This window comes from Kogia breviceps, chromosome 1 (assembly GCF_026419965.1).
Source record: "Kogia breviceps isolate mKogBre1 chromosome 1, mKogBre1 haplotype 1, whole genome shotgun sequence".
Taxonomy (NCBI): Eukaryota; Metazoa; Chordata; class Mammalia; order Artiodactyla; family Physeteridae; genus Kogia; species Kogia breviceps.
In genome coordinates this window covers 88774900-88793778 of record NC_081310.1, presented here as the reverse complement: position 1 = coordinate 88793778, position 18879 = coordinate 88774900, and the positions used below count along the sequence as shown (strand labels likewise).

The following is an 18879-nucleotide window of genomic DNA, read 5'->3' as shown; positions in this document are numbered from 1 at the left end:
AGACAAGCCTCTCGGGCTGGTGAGTGCTGATTGGCACCGATTCTCTGTTCAGGAATCTCTCTGCTTTGCCCCCTGCACCGCTGTTGCTGTGCTCTCCTCTGTGGCTCCGAAGCTTCCTCAGCACTACCCCCTGTCTCAGCCAGTGAAGGGGCTTCCTAGTGTGTGGAAACTTTTCCTCCTTCACAGCTCCTCCCACTGGTGCAGGTCCTGTCCCTATTCTTTTGCCTTACCCAGGTACGTGGGGAGTTTCTTGCCTTTTGGGATGTTTAAGGTCTTCTGCCATCGTTCAGTAGGTGTTCTGTAGGAGTTGTTCCACATGTAGATGTATTTCTGATGTATTTGTGGGGAGGAAGGTGATCTCCATGTCTTACTATTCTGCTCTCTTGAAAGTCTCGTGATTCGTTATTTCTATACATTTCAAATCAATCACCACAGTAAGTCTAGTTATGATTGTCACTATACAAAGCTATTACATACTTATTGACTGTATTCCTCACTGTACATTTCATACACATGACTCATTTATTTTGCAACTGGAAATTTGTACCTCTTAATCTCCTTAACTTATTTCTTTGCCCTCCACCCCCACCCTCTGGAGAACACCCATTTGTTCTCTGTACCTGTAACTCCATTTATGTTTTGATATGTTTGTTCATTTGTTTGGTGTTTTTAGATTCCACATATAAATGAAATCATGCAATGTTTGTCTTTCTCTGTCTGACTATTTCACTTAGCATAATACCCTCTAGGTCCATCCATGTTATTACAACTGGCAAGATTTTATTATTTTTTATGCCTGAGTAAAAACCCGTCATATATATTTACCACGTCTTCTTTATCCATTCATCTACTGAGGGGCATTTAAGTTGTTTCCATATCTTGGTTATCGCAAGTAGTGCTGACATGAACATTGGGGTGCATATATCTTTTCTAATAGTGTTTTTGTTTACTTTGGATAGACACTCAAGTGTGTATCTTGAGTATCTGGATCATATGGTAGTTTTATTCCCATTTTTTTGCAAATCTCCATGTTGTTTTCCATAGTGGCTGCACCAGTTTACATTCCTTCCAACAGAGCATGAGGGTTCTCTTTTCTCCATATCCTCACAAACACTTGTTATTTGTCATCTTTTTGATATAATAACCATTATGACAGGTTAGTGATGTTAAACATCTTTTCATGAGCCTCTTGGCCATCTTTATGTCTTCCTTGGAAAAATGTCCCTTCAGATCCTCTGCTGATTTTTTAATTGGGTTATTTGTTTGTTTCTTTGTTTGATGTTGACTTGTATGAGTTCTTTGTATATTTTGGATATCAACCCACTGTCAGATATATTGTTTACAAATATAGTCTCCCATTCAGTAGGTGGCCTTTTGGTTTTGTTGATAGTTCCCTTTGCTGTGCAAAAGATTTTTAGTTTGATGTAGTCCCATCTATCTATTTTTGCTTTTTTTCCCTTACCTGAGAAGATATATCCAAAAAAATATAATGAAGACTGATGTCAAGGAGTGTACTGCCTATGTTTTCTTCTAGAAGTTTTATGGTTTCAAGTCTTACATTTAAGTCTTTAATGTGTTTTGAATTTATTTTTGTATGGTGTGAGAGAGTAGACCAGTTTGATTCTTTTGCATGTAGCTGTCCAGTTTTCCCAACACCATTTGTTGAAGAGGCTGTCTTTTATGCATTGTATATTCTTCCCACCTTTGTCAGATTAATTGTCCATAAAGTGTGGCTTCATTTCTGGGATCTATTCTGTTCTGTTGATCTATATATCTGTTTTTGTTCCATTGCTATACTGTTTTGATTACTGTAGCTTTGTAGTATAGTTTGAAATCAGGGAGCATGGTACCTCCAGCTTTGTTATTTCTCATAATTGTTTTGGCTGTTTGAGGTCTTTTGTGTTTCCATACAAATTTTAGATTTTTTTTGTTCTAGTTCTGTGAAAAATGCCATTGGTACTTTGATAGGGATTGCATTGTATCTGTAGAATGCTTTGGGTAGTTTAGTCATTTTAATAATATTAATTTATTCAATCCATGAACATTATATCTTTCCATTTTTTGTGTGTTGTCTTTAATTTCTTTCATCAGTGTCTTATAGTTCTCCAAATACAGGTCTTCTACCTCCTAGAAGATTTATTCCTAAGATTTATTCCTAAGCATTTTGTTCTTTTTGATGTGATTATAAATAGGATTGTTTTCTTAATTTCTGTTTTTGATAGTTCATTGTTAGTGTATAGAAATGCAACAGATTTCTATATATTAACTTCATATCCTGCAACTTAAGTGAATTCATTGATGAGTTTTAGTAGGTTTTTTTGTGGTGTCTTTAGGATTTTCTATGTATAGTATCATTTCATCTGCAAACAGTAACAGTTTTAATTTTTCCTTTACAATTTGGATTCCTTTTATTTTTCTTTGTTTCTAGTTTGGTTGCTGTGACTAGGACTTCTAATACTATGTTAAATAAAAGTGGTAAGAGTAGGCATCCTTGTCTTGTTCATATATATATATGATTATTTTAACTTGCTAAACTCTTAAGTTTAAACACATTTTAACAACACTGCATTTCCTCCCCCCTTTCCATGTTTAAAATTTTGACATCATATTCACATCTTTTTGTTTTGTGTATCTCTTAACAACTTATTGCAGATATAGATGATTTTACAATTTTTGTCTTTTAACCTTCCTACTAGCTTTATACATGGCTAATATATTACCTTTACTGTATATTTGCCTTTACCAATGAGATTTTTTCCTTTTATGCTTCATGTTTCTTTTCTTTTTATTCAGAAAAGTCCTTTTAACATTTCCTTTAAAGCCAGTTTTCTGGTGCTGAACTCTTTTAGCTTTTGCTTGCCTGTAAAACCTTTAATCTCTCCATAAAATCTGAATGAAAGACTTGCTGGCAAGAGTATTCTTGGTTGTAGATTATTCTTTTTCATCACTTTAAACATATCATGCCACTCCCTTCTGGTCTGCAGAGTTTCTGCCGAAAAGTCAGCTGATAGCCTTATGGGAGTTCCCTTGTATGAAACTTGTTGCTTTTCCCTTGCTGATTTTAATATTTTCTCCTTATCTTTAATTTTTGCCATCTTAATTACAGTGTGTCTTGGTGTGGTCCTCTTTGGGTTGATCCTGTTTGGGACTCTCTGTGCTTCCTGTCTGTTTCCTTACCCAGGTTAAGGAAGTTTTCAGCTATTATGTCTTCAAATATGTTCTCTGCCCCTTTTTCTCTCTCTTCTCCTTCTGGGACCCTCCTATGTTATGATGAATGATAACATGTTTGATGTTGTCCCAGAGTTCTCTTAAACTGTTCTCATTTTTTTTGTTGTTCAGCTTCAGTGATTTCCATTATTCTGTTTTCCAGCTTGCTGATCTGTTCTACTGTATCATTAACTCTACTGTTGATTCCTCCTGGTTTATTTTTCATTTCAGTTATTTTATTCTTCATCTCTGTTTGATTCTTCTTTATATTTTCTAATTTTTTGTTAAAAACTTCTAACTTTTCACTCTGTTCATCTAATCTTCTCCTGAGTTCTTTGAGCATCTTTATGGTCACCTCTGTGAACTATTTATTGGGTATGTTGCCTATGTCCATTTCACTTAGTTGTTCTTCTGAGGTTTTATCTTGTTCCTTCATTTGGAATATATTCCTCTATACCTTCATTTTGCCTAATTTCTTGTTTTATTTCTGTGTATTTGGTACATTGGTTATGTTTCCTGACCTTGGAGAAGTAGTCTTTTGTAGAAGATGTCTTATTTGTCCCAGCAGTGCACTCCCTTCTGGTCACCAGAGTTATATGCTCTAGGGCTGCTGTCCCCAACTTTTTGGCACCAGAGACCAGTTTCATGGAAGACAATTTTTCCACAGACCGGGGTGGGGGGAATGTTCGGAATGATTCAAGGGCATTACATTTATTATGCTCTTTATTTCTATTATTATTACAATGTGATATATAATGAAATAATTATACAACTCACCATAATGTAGAATCAGTGGGAGCCCTGAGCAGTTTTCCTGCAACTAGATGGGGATGATGGGAGACAGTGAGAGCTAAGGTGTGTTGCTCATGTCCAGTCTACTCTGTAATATTGTTTTGGTTGCTGACACTGCAGAAAACTGTGCTTCACAAAGATAGGATGTTGGAAATGGAAGCAGGCTTTTCAGTGCTTTTGTGGCAATTTAAGGATATCCCACCTTGACTTTAATCCAGAATGCAATGGAGACTTGAAATTTTTTCAAACATACTTTTAAGGCCATTGTAATTTGCAGACTCAAGCAGTTGATCCTCTTCTAGCATGGACAAAGTCAATTCACCTGGGTTATTCACAAATGAGTTGTAAATCCATTCCTTCTTCCCAGTTCGGGGGTCTTTTGTGGTTGGGAAGTAATGCTCAAACTTTCTTGAAAGCTGAGATGGGTGATCATGCACCAGCTGGGAGAAAGAAGGCCCTGGCTTAGTCTCTTTCAAAATCTCTGCTAATGTTTGAAACATATCAAAAATCCCAATGTTCACTCATCACCCCCCTAGTTCCAGTTTGGCTTTGAATGAAGTCACTTTATCTGCTGACTTGAACACAGTTGTAGGTCTCCCCTGAAGTGACAGATTGAGTTTGTTGAACAGGTTGAATACATCACACAAGTAAGCAAATTTTGAGACCCATTTTGTGTCACTGAAATGTGCTGCCAATGGTGACTGTTTTTCTAAAAGAAATCTCTGAGGCAGCTCTCATAACTTAAAAACTCTCACCCATGATCTACCTTTAGAAAGCCATCTCACTTCTGTGTATAAGAGAAGATGTGTATGCTCTGTGTCCATCTCCTCACAGAGCTACATGAACAAATGTGAGTTAAGGGCATGTACTTTATTATTATTATTATTATTTTTTTATTTATTTTTTTCAGTACACGGGCCTCTCACCGCTGTGGCTTCTCCCGTTGCGGAGCACAGGCTCCGGACGCGCAGGCTCAGCGGCCATGGCTCACGGGCCCAGCTGCTCCGCGGCATGTGGGATCTTCCCGGACCGGGGCACGAACCCGTGTCCCCTGCATTGGCAGGCGGATTCTCAACCACTGCACCACCAGGGAAGCCCAAGGGCGTGTACTTTAATGTGGCTGATAATTTTAATCACATCCTGCAAAACGTTGTTAAGTTCAGGTGACATTTTTCGGCTAATCAGCATTTCTCTATGGATGACACAGTGCATAGACTCACATTCAGATGCGACCTATTTGATCTGAGTAGTGAAAACAGAAAGCCGTCCAGTCATGGCAGCCACTCTGTCTGTGCATATACCGACACAAAATGACCAGTTCAGTTTTCCTGATATGTAATCATTCAAAGACTTGAATAGTTCTGCAGCTGTGGTGTTGGTTGGCAACAAAAGTGCACGTAACATATCCTCATGCACATCCTCCTGAAAAATATATCACACGAAAACAAGCATTGTTGTTTTGTTCTCAACATTGGTAGACTCATCAACCTGGATTGCATACCACAGTGACTCATTAATCCTCTCTAACAACTGTGAGTCAATATCCTCTGCTATTTCATCAATTCGTCTAGTTATTCGTCTAGCCAAAAGAGGAACACGTGCCACCTTTGAACTGCAGCCTCTTCTAAAGTTTTACAACAAATGTCCTTAGCAGCAGGCAGAATCAACTGTTCACCAATAGTAAAGAGCTTCTCAGCTTAAACAATGCATTTAGCCACTAAGAATTATGCTCTCAGTACAGACACATGTGATGAAGTGATGGCCTTTGATAATTGCTTCTGTTCTTCGTGTTCACATTTTTTCTTTTGAAAAAATCCAAAGGCTTGTCTTTTCATGCAGGGTACTTGGTCTCCATGTGGTGAAACACTTTTGAAGGTTTCATGGCTTCATTGGATAGCTGGTCACCGCATATTATGCAAAGTGGGCTTGGAGAATGTGAATCACCTGTTGCAATGAACCTGTAATTTAAGTAGGACTCTTGGTATTTTCTTTTAAATGAAGCTTTCTTTGTATTGGCTGTCTTAAGAGTCTTCTGCTGTCTCATCATTGGGTCTTTCCCCATTTTCAAAGAAGCTCTCCAGTGACTTTTGTTTTTTACTCATTTTGGCTAGGGTTAGCTTGCGGGCTTGCCAAAACTGTGACTGAGACAAGTGCACAGTGCGGGAAAGAGGCATGGACAGAAGTAGTAAATAAAATAATGGGCCAGCCATGAGCAGACTAAAATAAGTGTTGGATTCTGACTTAAGCTCTGCCACCAGATGCAGCTGTACAATTGAAGTACATCAACTCGCTTGCCACTATAAAGCCTGCCACCAGATGCAGCTTAATTGTCACTTGCCACTCACTGATAGGGTTTTGATATGAGTCTGCAAGCAATTGATTTATTATGGTCTCCGTGCAGTCAAACCTCTTTGCTAATGATAATCTATATTTGCAGCCATTCCCCAGTGCTAGCAACACTGCCTGAGCTCCACCTCAGATCATCAGGCATTAGATTCTCATAAGGAGTGCACAACCTAGATCCTTCGCATGCATAGTCACAGTAGGGTTCGCGCTTTATGAGACTCTAATGCCGCCGCTGATCTGACAGGAGGTGGAGCTCAGGCAGTAATGTGAGCAATGGAGAGCAGCTGTAAATACAGATGAAGCTTTGCTTGCTTGCCTGTTCCTTAGCTCCTGCTGTGCAGCCCTGTTCCTAATAGGCCATGGACTGGTACCAGTCTGTAGCCCAGGGTTTGGGGGCCCCTGCTCTAGGGGTTCCCCCTATTAGAGCTATGCAAGTCCTTCTTTTGTGGTCGGCTGACTATCGTGGATAGTCTGGTAGGTGTGGCTGGCCCCAGTTGGTTGCCAGGCCCTGCCTTGTGCCAAGGACAATGGTTGGTGAGGCTGGGTCACAAGGTAACTGTGCAACCGTGGGGGTCCCAAGGACAGTGCTGGCCCATTGGTGGGCAGGCCAGCAGGCTACAGGTTCTGGCGTGTCCCAAAACTGGTGCTGGCCACTGGTGAGTGGGGTTTGGTCATGAGGCAGCTGGCTGAGGGGTCCAGTGTGTCTCGGAACTGGTGTTGGCCTGTTGGTGGTTGGGTCTGGGGCCCAGTGGCCCCAGGGCTGGACTCAGCCTGCTAAAGGACAGGACCAGGGACCAGAGCTTACTGGGACTAGTGCCGGCTCACTGGTGGGTGAAGCCAGGTCTCAGGGCCTCTGGCTATAGGACCCTGGAGGTCCTGAAGCTGGTATAAGCCTGTTGGTCATTGGGGCCAAAGCCTAGGGCCACTGGCTAAGGGGTCCAAGGTGTCCCAGAATTGGTTTTGGCCTACTGGCAGGCAGGGCAATGGCCCAGGAGATTCTGGGGCTGTTTCAGGCGTGTTGGTGGATTGGCTAGTTTCTGATAAGGCAGGCTGCAGCACTGTGGTGGTCCTGGGCCGGTGTGGGCTCATCACTCTATGGGCCTGATCTAACTGAGGATGCTCATGATCTCTCAGGAAGGAATAATTCACAACCCTGGGAATTTGAACATTCCAATTATAAAAAGGGTACACGAACACATGTTTCCTAACTAAAAGAATTCATGACTTGAAACAGAAGACTGGAATGCATACCATGCATTGAGGGCCGTCAAGGAGGTGCACAGGGTGCTAAAGAGGCCCGGAAGAGTGACACTCACTCCCAAATCAGGCCTCTGGTAGCTTTCAGAAGACAAAGCCTCAGCTGAGTCTTGAATGCTCTAAGGAGGTATTCAGAGGAAGAGAGATGGGAATGGCTTTCTAGGCCTTGGGAAGGGAATTAACAAAGTCATGAAATATGAAAAGGTAAGGTGTGGTGTATATTTCTAGAGCAAGAGACATAAAAATTACAGAGGTAAAGAAAGAGGCAGATTATTCAAGGCGTTTTAAGCCAGGCTATGGAGCAAGAACTTTTTCAAAGAGAAAATGGGGAACTATTGAAGGATGTCAAGTGGGATAGAACCACGGCTTTATAGAGAGATACCTGGCTCTGTGAAAAGAACTGATTAGAGAAATTAAGCCTGGAAGGAGAAAAATCAAGCAGCCATCGAAATTATTCCAGTCAATAAATGCTGTGATCCTGTCCTAGAGAGAAGGGAGAAGTCCAACAAAGGGACACTGACATGGGCACATAGGACACAGAGAACATGGTCCATGCCCCAGGGAGAGATGATGCTAATGAGAACTGACTAGGGAAGTGCCAAGTGGATGGACTAGGGTTGGTACCCAGCGTGGAACTGTAGTGCTATGGCAGAAGGATATTTATATAAGGTGAGAGGTTGCAGCCCATTTTGTTCATAGGCCACTTCAGACATGCTGGAAAGAGTCATGAACCAACAAGGCAGACATTCAAGGAGTAGGCTGCAGCTCCAATAAAGGATGGGAGGAGGAATCAGGGACTTTGACACTGCATAGTCCATACTTGACACACTGCAACCATTGCTTATTTCTGGACCTCCTTCCACCATACCCACCCTTAAACCAACTCAAGATCATCAAAATGGGAGAATTTCTTAGAAGTTTCTCATACAGCAGTTTTCAACCCATTTTCCACAGTAACACGTCTGGTAATTAAGTCCCTTTTTGTCACACACACCCATGGATAATACTTTGACATATGCCATTAACTCACATAGACATAACCAGTCTTTTAAATTGTCTGTATAAAGGTGTAACACCATATGTTATTTTTCTCTTGCAGGCACGTCCCTAACTTGAGAGATGGCGAATGAATTCAAGAGAATTCTTCTGCTGAAAGGATTTCAGCACATCAGTGATTATCAGTTTAGAGTGATTAAGAGTTTACTGGCCAAGGATTTAAGACTGACTAGGAAAATGCAAGATGAATATGACAGAATTAAGATTGCTGACTTGATGGAAGTAAAGTTCCATGGGCCTGCCTGTGTTGACAAATTAATAGGTTTGGTCAAAGATATAGACGAAATTAAAGACCTTGCTAAAACTCTTAAAAATGAGAAGTTAAAAGGTACTTGGAAGAACCTCTTTCACACTCTCTGTACTGACCTCAACCTTAAATAGAACCCTGATTTGGTCAAAGTTTAGACCTCTTTTTCCCAACTTAGGACTCAGTAGCCATGACAATGATAGTACTTTAGATGCCAACAAATTGACAACTTAGAGGATGCCTTTCCTACAAAGAGATCTGATATGTTTTAGAGGGTGTATTTTGGGGGTGTGGGCAAAGAAAATATTAGAAGGAGCTGAAGAGAAAGGCTGAGGCTTCCATACATTAGAAAGGTTAGACAATGATGAAACAAAATTAGAACATGTAGGTTCTTGAAATATTTAAATCAGTTAATATGCATGCTCTATTATATTTACTCCATCATTTTTATATTTTCTAGAAACAACTCTGAGGCAGTACTTAAATAAAAACCTACCTCTGAGAGATGTGAAGACCCTGCCTCTTATAAAACCTCTGGATTAGGAAAACATATTTTAAAAAGTCTAAGTCCAGTATCACCACTTTGTCCCATCACAAATTAGATTATATTTGTTTTCTCTGGTTTCAGTAATTCAAATAGATCTGTAGAAATTGACCCACCACTAGCATCATGAAAACTTTAGATTCTTAAAAGGAAAATATAGAATAAATGGATTGTAAAAGGGTTCAACTGAACTAGATAGGAGTCCAGAGGACAGGAAGAATATGCTTGTGGTACAGGGGACAAGAAAGGAAACCACTGAGGAAGTTTGAGCCAGTACCTATACCTATGCTGCTACTGCTGGCTACCTATGACCAAGCTAGGCTAATGCAGTAGAGGCAGATACAAGCTTACCCAGATCCACAAGCAGGAAGTGACAGGAAATAGTATTGAAGGTACTTCAGGTATCTTAGACCAGCTCCTCTGGATTTATCATGTTCTCTTTTACCACATCAGTTATTAGGAGAAGCAGAGCAAAAGAAGCAACTAGAGTGAATAAAAGCAAGCTGAATAAACCCAGTCCTGACCAATCTACATCCACCACTAATAAAGATTTGGGACTTGAATCAATCAAGGATACACCTGTGAAGGTAGGATGGCTAAGGTCTCACAAAGGGAGATTTTACTGTGGCTTTTCTACTTGTTACCTTCTTATGAACACTTAGTTCTTTATTCATTTCTCAACATGCAAATAAACGAATCAGAGAAAAGGGGATCCAGGGCCACAGTGAAAATTAATTTTAGAGCCAGTGAATTAATAGGTACTGATCACCCATTATGTTTCCGAACTTCTGTGCACTTTAAATTGTGTAATATAATTCCCTATGGTGGAAATATGAAATCATTACCCCTCTTTTAGATGTATATTAAAATAGCAATCAGATTAGGAAAACAGCTTGCCAAAGCCTACTCAAAGAGACTAAATTCAGGGCTTCCCTGGTGGCGCAGTGGTTGAGAGTCTGCCTGCCAATGCAGGGGACATGGATTCATGCCCCAGTCCGGGAAGATCCCACATGCCGCGGAGCGGCTGTACCCGTGAGCCATGGCTGCTGAGCCTGCGTGTCCAGAGCCTGTGCTCCGCAACGGGAGAGGCCACAGCAGTGAGAGGCCCGCGTACCGCAAAAAGAAAAAGGAATGACATGTATTTTTCCTTACTATTTGTATGAAGCCAACATACATATGCACTGCTTATCTTCTGGCCATCTCTTCAGACGATGGATTATATGTAGTTCCCTGGAGTTCCCAAGAACATAAATTTTAGTATAATTAGAATCTAGTAATAAAAATTTGATTTTCTCAGTAGTAAAGATGTGTTTCTTTTATTATTGAAAAGTATTAACCAGGGGAAAAAACCCTACTTTCAGGAAAAGAAAACCACAAAAACTAATGAATCTAAGAGGATGAATCTAAAGAAGAAGCAGGATCTGCTTCCAGAATTGTTAGTAACCAGCACACAGTCAACTGAGAGCCTTCCGCAGACTCCTCAAATGCTTCCACCAAACCCATCCAGCAGTTCCTCAACCAAGGTACCAGTTTCCTGTTCCTAATACGTTCACCACCCTACATCATATTATAAGGATCCTCATGACCTTGAAAGAGTTTCTCAGTAATCCCTTACTGTATAAAATTTCCTTATATAATAAAATCTCCCATTAATTTATCAAATGCATATATTGAGACCTCAATGTATTCTAAGTCCTGTGGCTTTTGGCAAGGTATGCATTTATGAAATAATTCCTGACAAGGTATACAAGGTATGCATTTATGAAATAATTCCTGACCTCAAGAATGTGACTGTCTTATGTTTGGTCCTGGAATAGGGAATGGGAGTGGCCAATTAGACATGACTATAAGGGTATGTTTCTCCCCTACATTTCAGTCTCTTTTCACCCCTTTCCCCTTAACCACGGGTCTAGACTAGTTCTCAGCATTATATGCTCTTTCCCATGTCAGGTGTTTGCACATAGGCTCTTTCCTGGATTGGGAATTCATTATCCCTGTCTCTTCTCTAGCTCAAATGCATTCAATCTTCAGGTACCAACCTGAATTCCTTCCCCAGGCAAGTCCTCACTGAAACAACCCCTTTCAAGAAAGGATCAGATACTCTCATTGTTTGCCTTCACAGGACGCTTTACTATTCCTTTATATTACTTATCACAAGTGTGATAACTCTACATTTTTCTTTTCTTCTAGACAAAGAGCCCAGATTATAGGTAACCTGTCCCAGAGGAAGACAAGATAGGGGTGGGAAAGTGATTTCACACCTGTAGACATTGACTCCTATTCCAACCTGCTTTTTGTTTTGCCCTGTGGTTATATGCAACCCAGGACTATGGAGCCTGTATTTGAGATGGATGGGCACTAAAAGATGGCCCCAAGACAACATGAAGGGTAGGCAAGAGCAGGATTTAAACCACTATTCTCTAACATAGTTTCTCACCTAAGACCCAAACTGCCCGCTAACTCAGGCTGCATCCCCACCCCACCCCCACACACACATGCCCCTTAAAGACAGACCTCCCAAATAAAGGGACTCCCTATTTGGGGTGTTGTTTCCTTGTTGTCATTTTTCTTATTTGTCCCAAGAGTCCATATTTCGTCCAGTAATCTTTCCCAAAATATCAGTAGGTTTCTAGGAGACTGAAGAGCAGATATCAGAAACCCACTGGTATATTTTCTTGATCAGAAAGTCATAGTTAATAAACATCCTTAAATACAGCCAATTTTGGATTGAGATTTTCTTCCCTTATAACCAGGGAAGTTTACCTTCCTGCTTTGGCTGGTTTGCATCAGATGTAGGACCTGGATTCCATCCCAAACCAATGAAATTTCATCTGAGCTTTTAGTATTTGGAGAGTGAAATTTGTAATCCTAGTTGAGATAGGAGAAGGATAGGTAATACAGGTATCTGTATATGTGCTATTATTTCAGAAAAAAATGGAAAACTTAAGACTCTACATGAAAAAAGAGAAAATAAATGATGCTGTGTTCTATGTGATTTTGAAAATCATTATCAAGAACTAAGGAAAAAATCTTTTTTTCTCGAGAAAAAAAATGACATAGCCACCAAAATTAAGGACTCAAAAAGGAAGACCGTATCTCAGAAACTGAGTCAGCTTCCAGGAACTTCAGCAACCATCACATGCCCAACTGGGAGCAGTTGTCCAGTGAAATCTATACCTCCACCAACACCATCCAGCAGTTTCTCAGTCAAGGTACCTGCTCCCTGCTCCCATTCCTTGTACCTCCTTCAACATAAGTACAAGAATTATCATAATCTCATTTCCCACAATTTATCATTTATTTATTTAATATAATCACTCATTCATTTTTCCTTGTATGTTTTGTGATCCCACTCTATTCTAACTCCTTGGCTATTTACAAAGCATGTATTTATGAAATAATCTCTAATTTTGAGAGGGTTACACTCTTGTGTTGAATAGAAAGAGGAGGGGAAGGTGACCAGACAAGTCTAGATGAATGTGTGTTCACCCTTACATTCCACTTTCCTTGGTCCTACTCCCCTTTGTTCACTGACCACACGATAGGGTTTATTTTCAAAGTTCTGTGCTCCTTCCCATGTCAGATGTTTTGACACAGATTGCTTTCTTTGTTTGGAATCACTTGTCCTGATTTACCACTGGTTCAGGTGTCTTCACCTTTCAGATGCAAACCTGAATCTCTTCCTCATACAAGTCCTCACTGATACCCCCTTCCCAGAATACATTAGGTATTCCTCTTTTCTTTTTAAATAAATTTATTTATTTATCTATTTATTTATTTATTTATCTATTTATTTATTTATCTATCTATCTATTTATCTATTTATTTTTGGCTGTGTTGGGTCTTTGTTGCGGTGAGTGGGGGCTACTCTTCATTGTGGTGTGGGGGCTTCTTATTGCAGTGGCTTCTCTTGTTGCAGAGCATGGGCTCTAGGCATGCAGACTTCAGTAGTTGTGACTTGTGGGCTCAGTAGTTGTGGCTTGCAGGCTCTAGAGCACAGGCTCAGTAGTTTTGGTGCATGGACTAAGTTGCTCTGTGGCATGTGGGGTCTTCCCGGACCAGGGCTCGAACCCGTGTCCCCTGCATTAGCAGGCAGATTCTTAACAGCTGTGCCACCAGGGAAGTCCTAGGTATTCCTCTTGTTTGCTTTCAAAGATCCATTTCCTTTTCCTTTTTAGCACTTATCGCAACTGTAATAAATGTACATTTTTCTTTGTTATTATACTAAAACATCAGTTATAAGGTGCCTGTCAACTGAAGAAAAATGCACAACCTAAAAGTTGAGAGTTATGTTTTATTTGGAAGACAATATGAGGACTTAAGCGGGAGACACAGAATCTCAGATAGCTCTGAGAGACTGCTCTGAAGAAGCAAGGGGGGAGCCAGGATGTACAGGAGGTTTTGCAACAAAGACCAGGTAGTTGGAACATCAAAATATTACTGTTAATAAAGAAAGCCAGATATCTCAAGTTAAGAAATTTGGCACTTTTCTATGTATAGGAAGATGCAAGAGTCTGAACTCACTGAAATCATTCCTTTGCTATGAATCTCAGTTATCTGGGGCCAGTCTCCTGTGCTTTCTCATGCTGAGTTTCCTCAAGGTGCACCATCCGGGTTGGCTGCAGCAGTTGACTGCTAGATGGCGGGCATCATGTTTCTATCCTGAGTTCCCTCAGGGCTTACCGTCAGGGCAACTGTAATGTGATGGCTTGATGGCTGCAGCATCCTCAGTTTACTGATATGGCAGGCCATAGTTTCCATTCACAGTGCCCTTTCCCAGCAAAGACCAGATGAGAATGGAAAAGTGAGTACACACACGTGTGTATCAGCTCCTATCCTAGCCTGCCTTTGTTCTGCCCTGATATGACCCCTGTGCTTATCAGGGGTCACACTGGGATGCAATGCCTATTACTGCAGCAAATAAGCAAGTGACTGAGGAATAGGCAAAAGCAGTATTTAAATCACTATTCTCTAAAATAGTTTGTCACCCAAGTTCCAAGCTGCTGAGGCTGAAGCCCCCTATGCAAATCCATGCATACCAGTTGAAGACAGATTTCTTCTGACAAGATTTTTCAAGTTTTGTTATTTTTATTACTGTTACCTCCAATAATTAATAATTCCTCACATAGTCTCTCTGTTTTATTTATGGGATGGAGCTAGTAATCTGTGCCTGTTTGCCTCTAGGTCCAGCTGGCCTTGGTCCAGTCATTGAAACCTCAGGCTCACTGTCTCTCTGCTATGACAATGACTTATGTGGACATCTCTAAACAACCCTATTTTTCTTTTTTTTTTTTAACATCTTTTTTGGAGCATAATTGCTTTACAATGTGTGTTAGTTTCTGCTGTGTAACAAAGTGAGTCAGCTATATGTATACATATATCCCCATATTCCCTCCCTTTTGCAAGACAAGCCTATTTTTCTATGCATACAGGCTTAGAATTGACACTTTCTAAGGTCCCATCTGCCTAAACTTGTGACATAGTCATTTCTACTTTCATAAGAATCATTCTGCTGCCCCTAAAACTCCTTGGAGCACAGGAATCCCAGGGAGGCTCATCTGCCCTTTTGGCCTCATACACCTAAACACACCATTCAGTCATTTCTTCTTTGGGGTCCAGCCACCTCTGTAGGAGACCTGGCACAAAGAGGATCTGACCCATTCTGTCTTTGATTTATCAGGGGAAAGAGCAGGAAAGCCTTGCTCTTCTTCATCATGGGGTCTCCCAACTATTTTCTTTGTAATATAGGCTCTGTTTGGGATTCAAAAACAGAAGCAGACCAATATTTTCTTTGATTCCTGCTGCTATGTCTCCCCAGTAGCAAACAGCACACATTGGCATGATTCAAGAACAGGGTAGAGTGGTGAAGGAAATAAGCCAAGGGGAAAAAAATCAATTACTATTTTGAAATATTATCCAGCCATAAAGTATGTTTTAGGGACCTAAATCCTACTGTTATGATGGAAGATTTTGGTTTAACCAATTGTAAAAAATGATCAAGATGCTCTTGTCAATGAGATTGAATTACTAAATGTAGCAGAAATGAATAGAGAAGCTTCTTTAATAAAGTGCTTCCCATACCACCTCTATATTGGGTTTCCATCAAGAAGGTCATCATTAAACAAGAAACATCTGTGGATCAGAGCAAAAATAGAAAGCCCTGTGTCTACTGTAAAATAATAATGTAGTGATATTTCTAGGTAATGAGCATTTAATGGTGCTAGACTCTAAAACCTGTGTTCTTTGTGTACATTATCTCATTTGTTCTTTATAATGTCACACGAGGATACTATTGTTAATCCCATTTTACATATGAGAAAACTGAAGTTCTTAAAGGTTAGAAATCTTCTCCAAGGTCATGCAGAAAGTGAATGTTAGAGCCAGGATTTAAATGTAGCCTAACTGAATTCTAAAACTTGAGCATTTAATTGCATATACTGTAGTATAGATGCTACAATATCTGAAATTTATTTGTAAAAATTTATGTCAGATAGTGTTATATCTCAGATTTGTTTCCATTGCCCAGGCTCTTAAGCCTTCTAATGAGGAATGAAGTGACAAGGAAGATCAGAGGGTATTCTAATCAAGTAGCTGCATGCCAGAGACAGGCATTTGAAGCAGCTCCCTCATCTACAATTTTGTCAACAACTAATACTTTATGGATTGGTTAAATGAATGCTAGAAGTGGTAAGAACTGTGGCAATTCTATACTGCAGAATGTTAGAAATGGTCTTTCATCAGTGAAACCAAATACAGTCAAAATAGATGATTTTACAGATACCTCCTGCCCTGGCTTAAACAATTACAAAAATCCATGTACTGAGAATGCCCTGGGTGAAATTGCAAATGGGTCTGTTTAATGCTGAGAACTACGAAAGATTTGGTTGCTTGATAGAGAGACTAGGTAGATAGCAGAATCCTGCCTCTGGAATTATGAATTTGAGACAGTGTCTCTGGTATGCTGATAAACAAAGCATTCAAATGGATGCAGACCTGGGTTTCCTGGATTTGAAGAGTAGATGATAGAAACCGATTTGCTTATTTGGTAAATATATAAGGTAATGAAGACTTAGTTAATAAAATGTCCATAAGTACAGCCACCATTGTTCAGAGATGTGCTTCCATTATAACCTGGTAGAGTTTTCTACTAATAAATTACTCCAAGTGTTGCCTTGGTGAAGTTGATACAGGCCAGTTTGCAGAGGAGGTAGAACCAGAATTCCAAAACAGACCGATGAAATTTTGATCACCTGAGTTTTTAACATTTGCAGAGAGAAGTTTTCAATCCTGGTTGGACTCCAAGCTGGGGAGGTGTTGAGGGTATCTGAAGATGTAATGTTATTCCAGAGAAAATTGGCAGAGTGAAGATCCTGTGGTGTGTGTGTGTGTGAGAGAGACAGACAGATAGAGACAGAGAGAGATAGAGGGTAAGAGAGAAATGTTATGGTCCATCTGATATTGAAAACCATTAACCAGGAAGAAGAAAATACATATTTTTTGATTCAAAAAATAGAAGACACAACCAATAAAACACTTGACTCCAAGGAAACGAAACTATGCCCGGAGCAGAGTCAGCTTCCACAGTGTGCAAACCCCAGCATAATCCCAAATGAGGGCTGCCTTCAGACTCCTCAGATGCTGCCACCAACCTCATCCAGCAGTTCCTCAACCAAGGTACCAGATTCCTGTTTTCAGTATTTTCCCTCCCTACAACATAATGACAACGTTCTCTAGAACCATAAAGGAACTTCACATTAATCCCCTACAACATACAATTCTTTATTAATTAGATCACACATGTGCACACATGTGTGTGCACTCAATACACATTGAGTGTGTATTTTGAGATCCTACCTACATTCAAATTCGGACTCTTATTATGCTGCCCTTTGCATTAGGATATTCTACGACCTAGTGTGCACATACATCATTCCTCTTCAGTCATGCGTATAACTATTAATTTGTTTGTTTAATTTTATTTCTGTGTTTCTTTCAATACACCATGAGAGAGAGAGCTTAGGGTGCAATAAGGTGGAGAAATACAGAAACAAACAAAGCACTATCACCAATTCTTTCTCTTTTTTTAAATTACGGAAGTAATATCATCTAAGAAATTTAGGAAATGCAGATAATAGACAAAAATAATTAATTTTAACTATCTGAAATCTCCCTTCTATCAAATGCCATATTTTGGTAAATAGTCTTTCTGATTTTACCTTTTGTTATGTATATACGAAGAATATCAATTTGTCCCAGGTTGATCACATTACACATATTTTTCTATAATTCAGATTTTTTCTTTCACCTGCTATATCTTGAAGTGCTACTTAATTCAAGAAGTATAGATTTAAATTATTATTTTAACATAAGAGAATAACTGCATTTTTAAATTTTTATAAGTTTTAAAATAATCCTTTACTATTTGACTTTAAGCTATTTCCAGTATTCCCTATACACACAGTGAACATAATAAGAACATGTGTCGGTCAGGTCTTTTTTCATGACCCTGAGTATAGATACATTTCTTCCTTAAGTCCTGTGCACTTCTTGTCAAGGTGCTGCTGTTGTTACTAGTATGAGATTTGTTGTTACTGATTAACGTGGCCTGGGAATGAGCATTCAGATGTGGGGAGAATTGGCCACAGTGATGAGAAATCAGAGTTCAGCCGCATGACCCCCAGGCTGTGGCCTATATAACAGTACAAGTCAGACCACATGGAGCACTGCTGGTCTGTGGAAGCAGCTGGCCTGTCTCCATGAACTGGTCCCTAGAACTCCCATGGACGCCCCTTGCCTCCGTAGCCTCCCCTCCAATTCAAACTGCTCTCCTGAAACTCAGAAATGGTGCAGGCACTGGGTAGACAGGGGGCCATAGAAAAGTCCCCTGACACCTGACTTCTCCTTTGGCATTCTTCTCCTAAGGGCCCTGCCATTATTCTGACAGGGGTGTGTAGAGGAGGAAAAGCAATTTCCCCTCTACCCTTCTGAGTTCTTGGCTGAGACCCCTGTACTGAAGCAAAGATTGTCAAGAAAAAGCTAGCAGAAGTTTATTAACAGGTATACCTCATCTATACATAGAAGAGACCCAGGAAGAATGAGTAACTCCCTGAAGTGGCCTAAGCCACCAGCTTAAATACCATCTTTAGTGAAGACAGAAGAAAGAAAAGTGTGGGGAGGCCAGTTATGTGGAGGTTACCAGGAAAAGCAGGAAAAACAAGGGTGATGTCTGTTATGCAAATTTAAGTCAGTTTCTCCTCTGGTGATAGTATTCTCTTGAGATTTAGAGTCCGCCTTCTCTTCCTAGTACACAGTGGCAGACACCCTTAGAAATGGAGATTTGATTTATAAATACACATTTCCCTTACAAAAGGGCAACTTTCTTTCTGGTTTTAGAGCTTCCTCTATGTATGTTGTTTTTCAAGATAATCCT

General features: G+C 40.1%; 1 protein-coding gene across 5 annotated transcripts in view; it reads left to right on the top strand.

Annotated features, from left to right (window-relative positions):
* The window catches only part of LOC131764037 (interferon-activable protein 203-like), a 45584-nt gene that overhangs the window by 9653 nt on the left and 17052 nt on the right, over positions 1-18879 (top strand). For 2 of the 5 annotated variants that reach the window (XM_067039265.1, XM_067039260.1), the window contains 5 exons: positions 8702-8986; positions 9903-10036; positions 10811-10972; positions 12494-12661; positions 16926-17123. In XM_067039265.1, coding sequence (XP_066895366.1) covers positions 8722-8986; positions 9903-10036; positions 10811-10972; positions 12494-12661; positions 16926-17123 — 927 coding nt within the window. In that variant the 5' untranslated portion in view covers positions 8702-8721. Of the gene's footprint in view, positions 1-8701; positions 8987-9902; positions 10037-10810; positions 10973-12493; positions 12662-16925; positions 17124-18879 lie in introns of those variants that run through there. The other 3 variants (XM_067039281.1, XM_067039273.1, XM_067039290.1) reach the window with 2 other exon arrangements.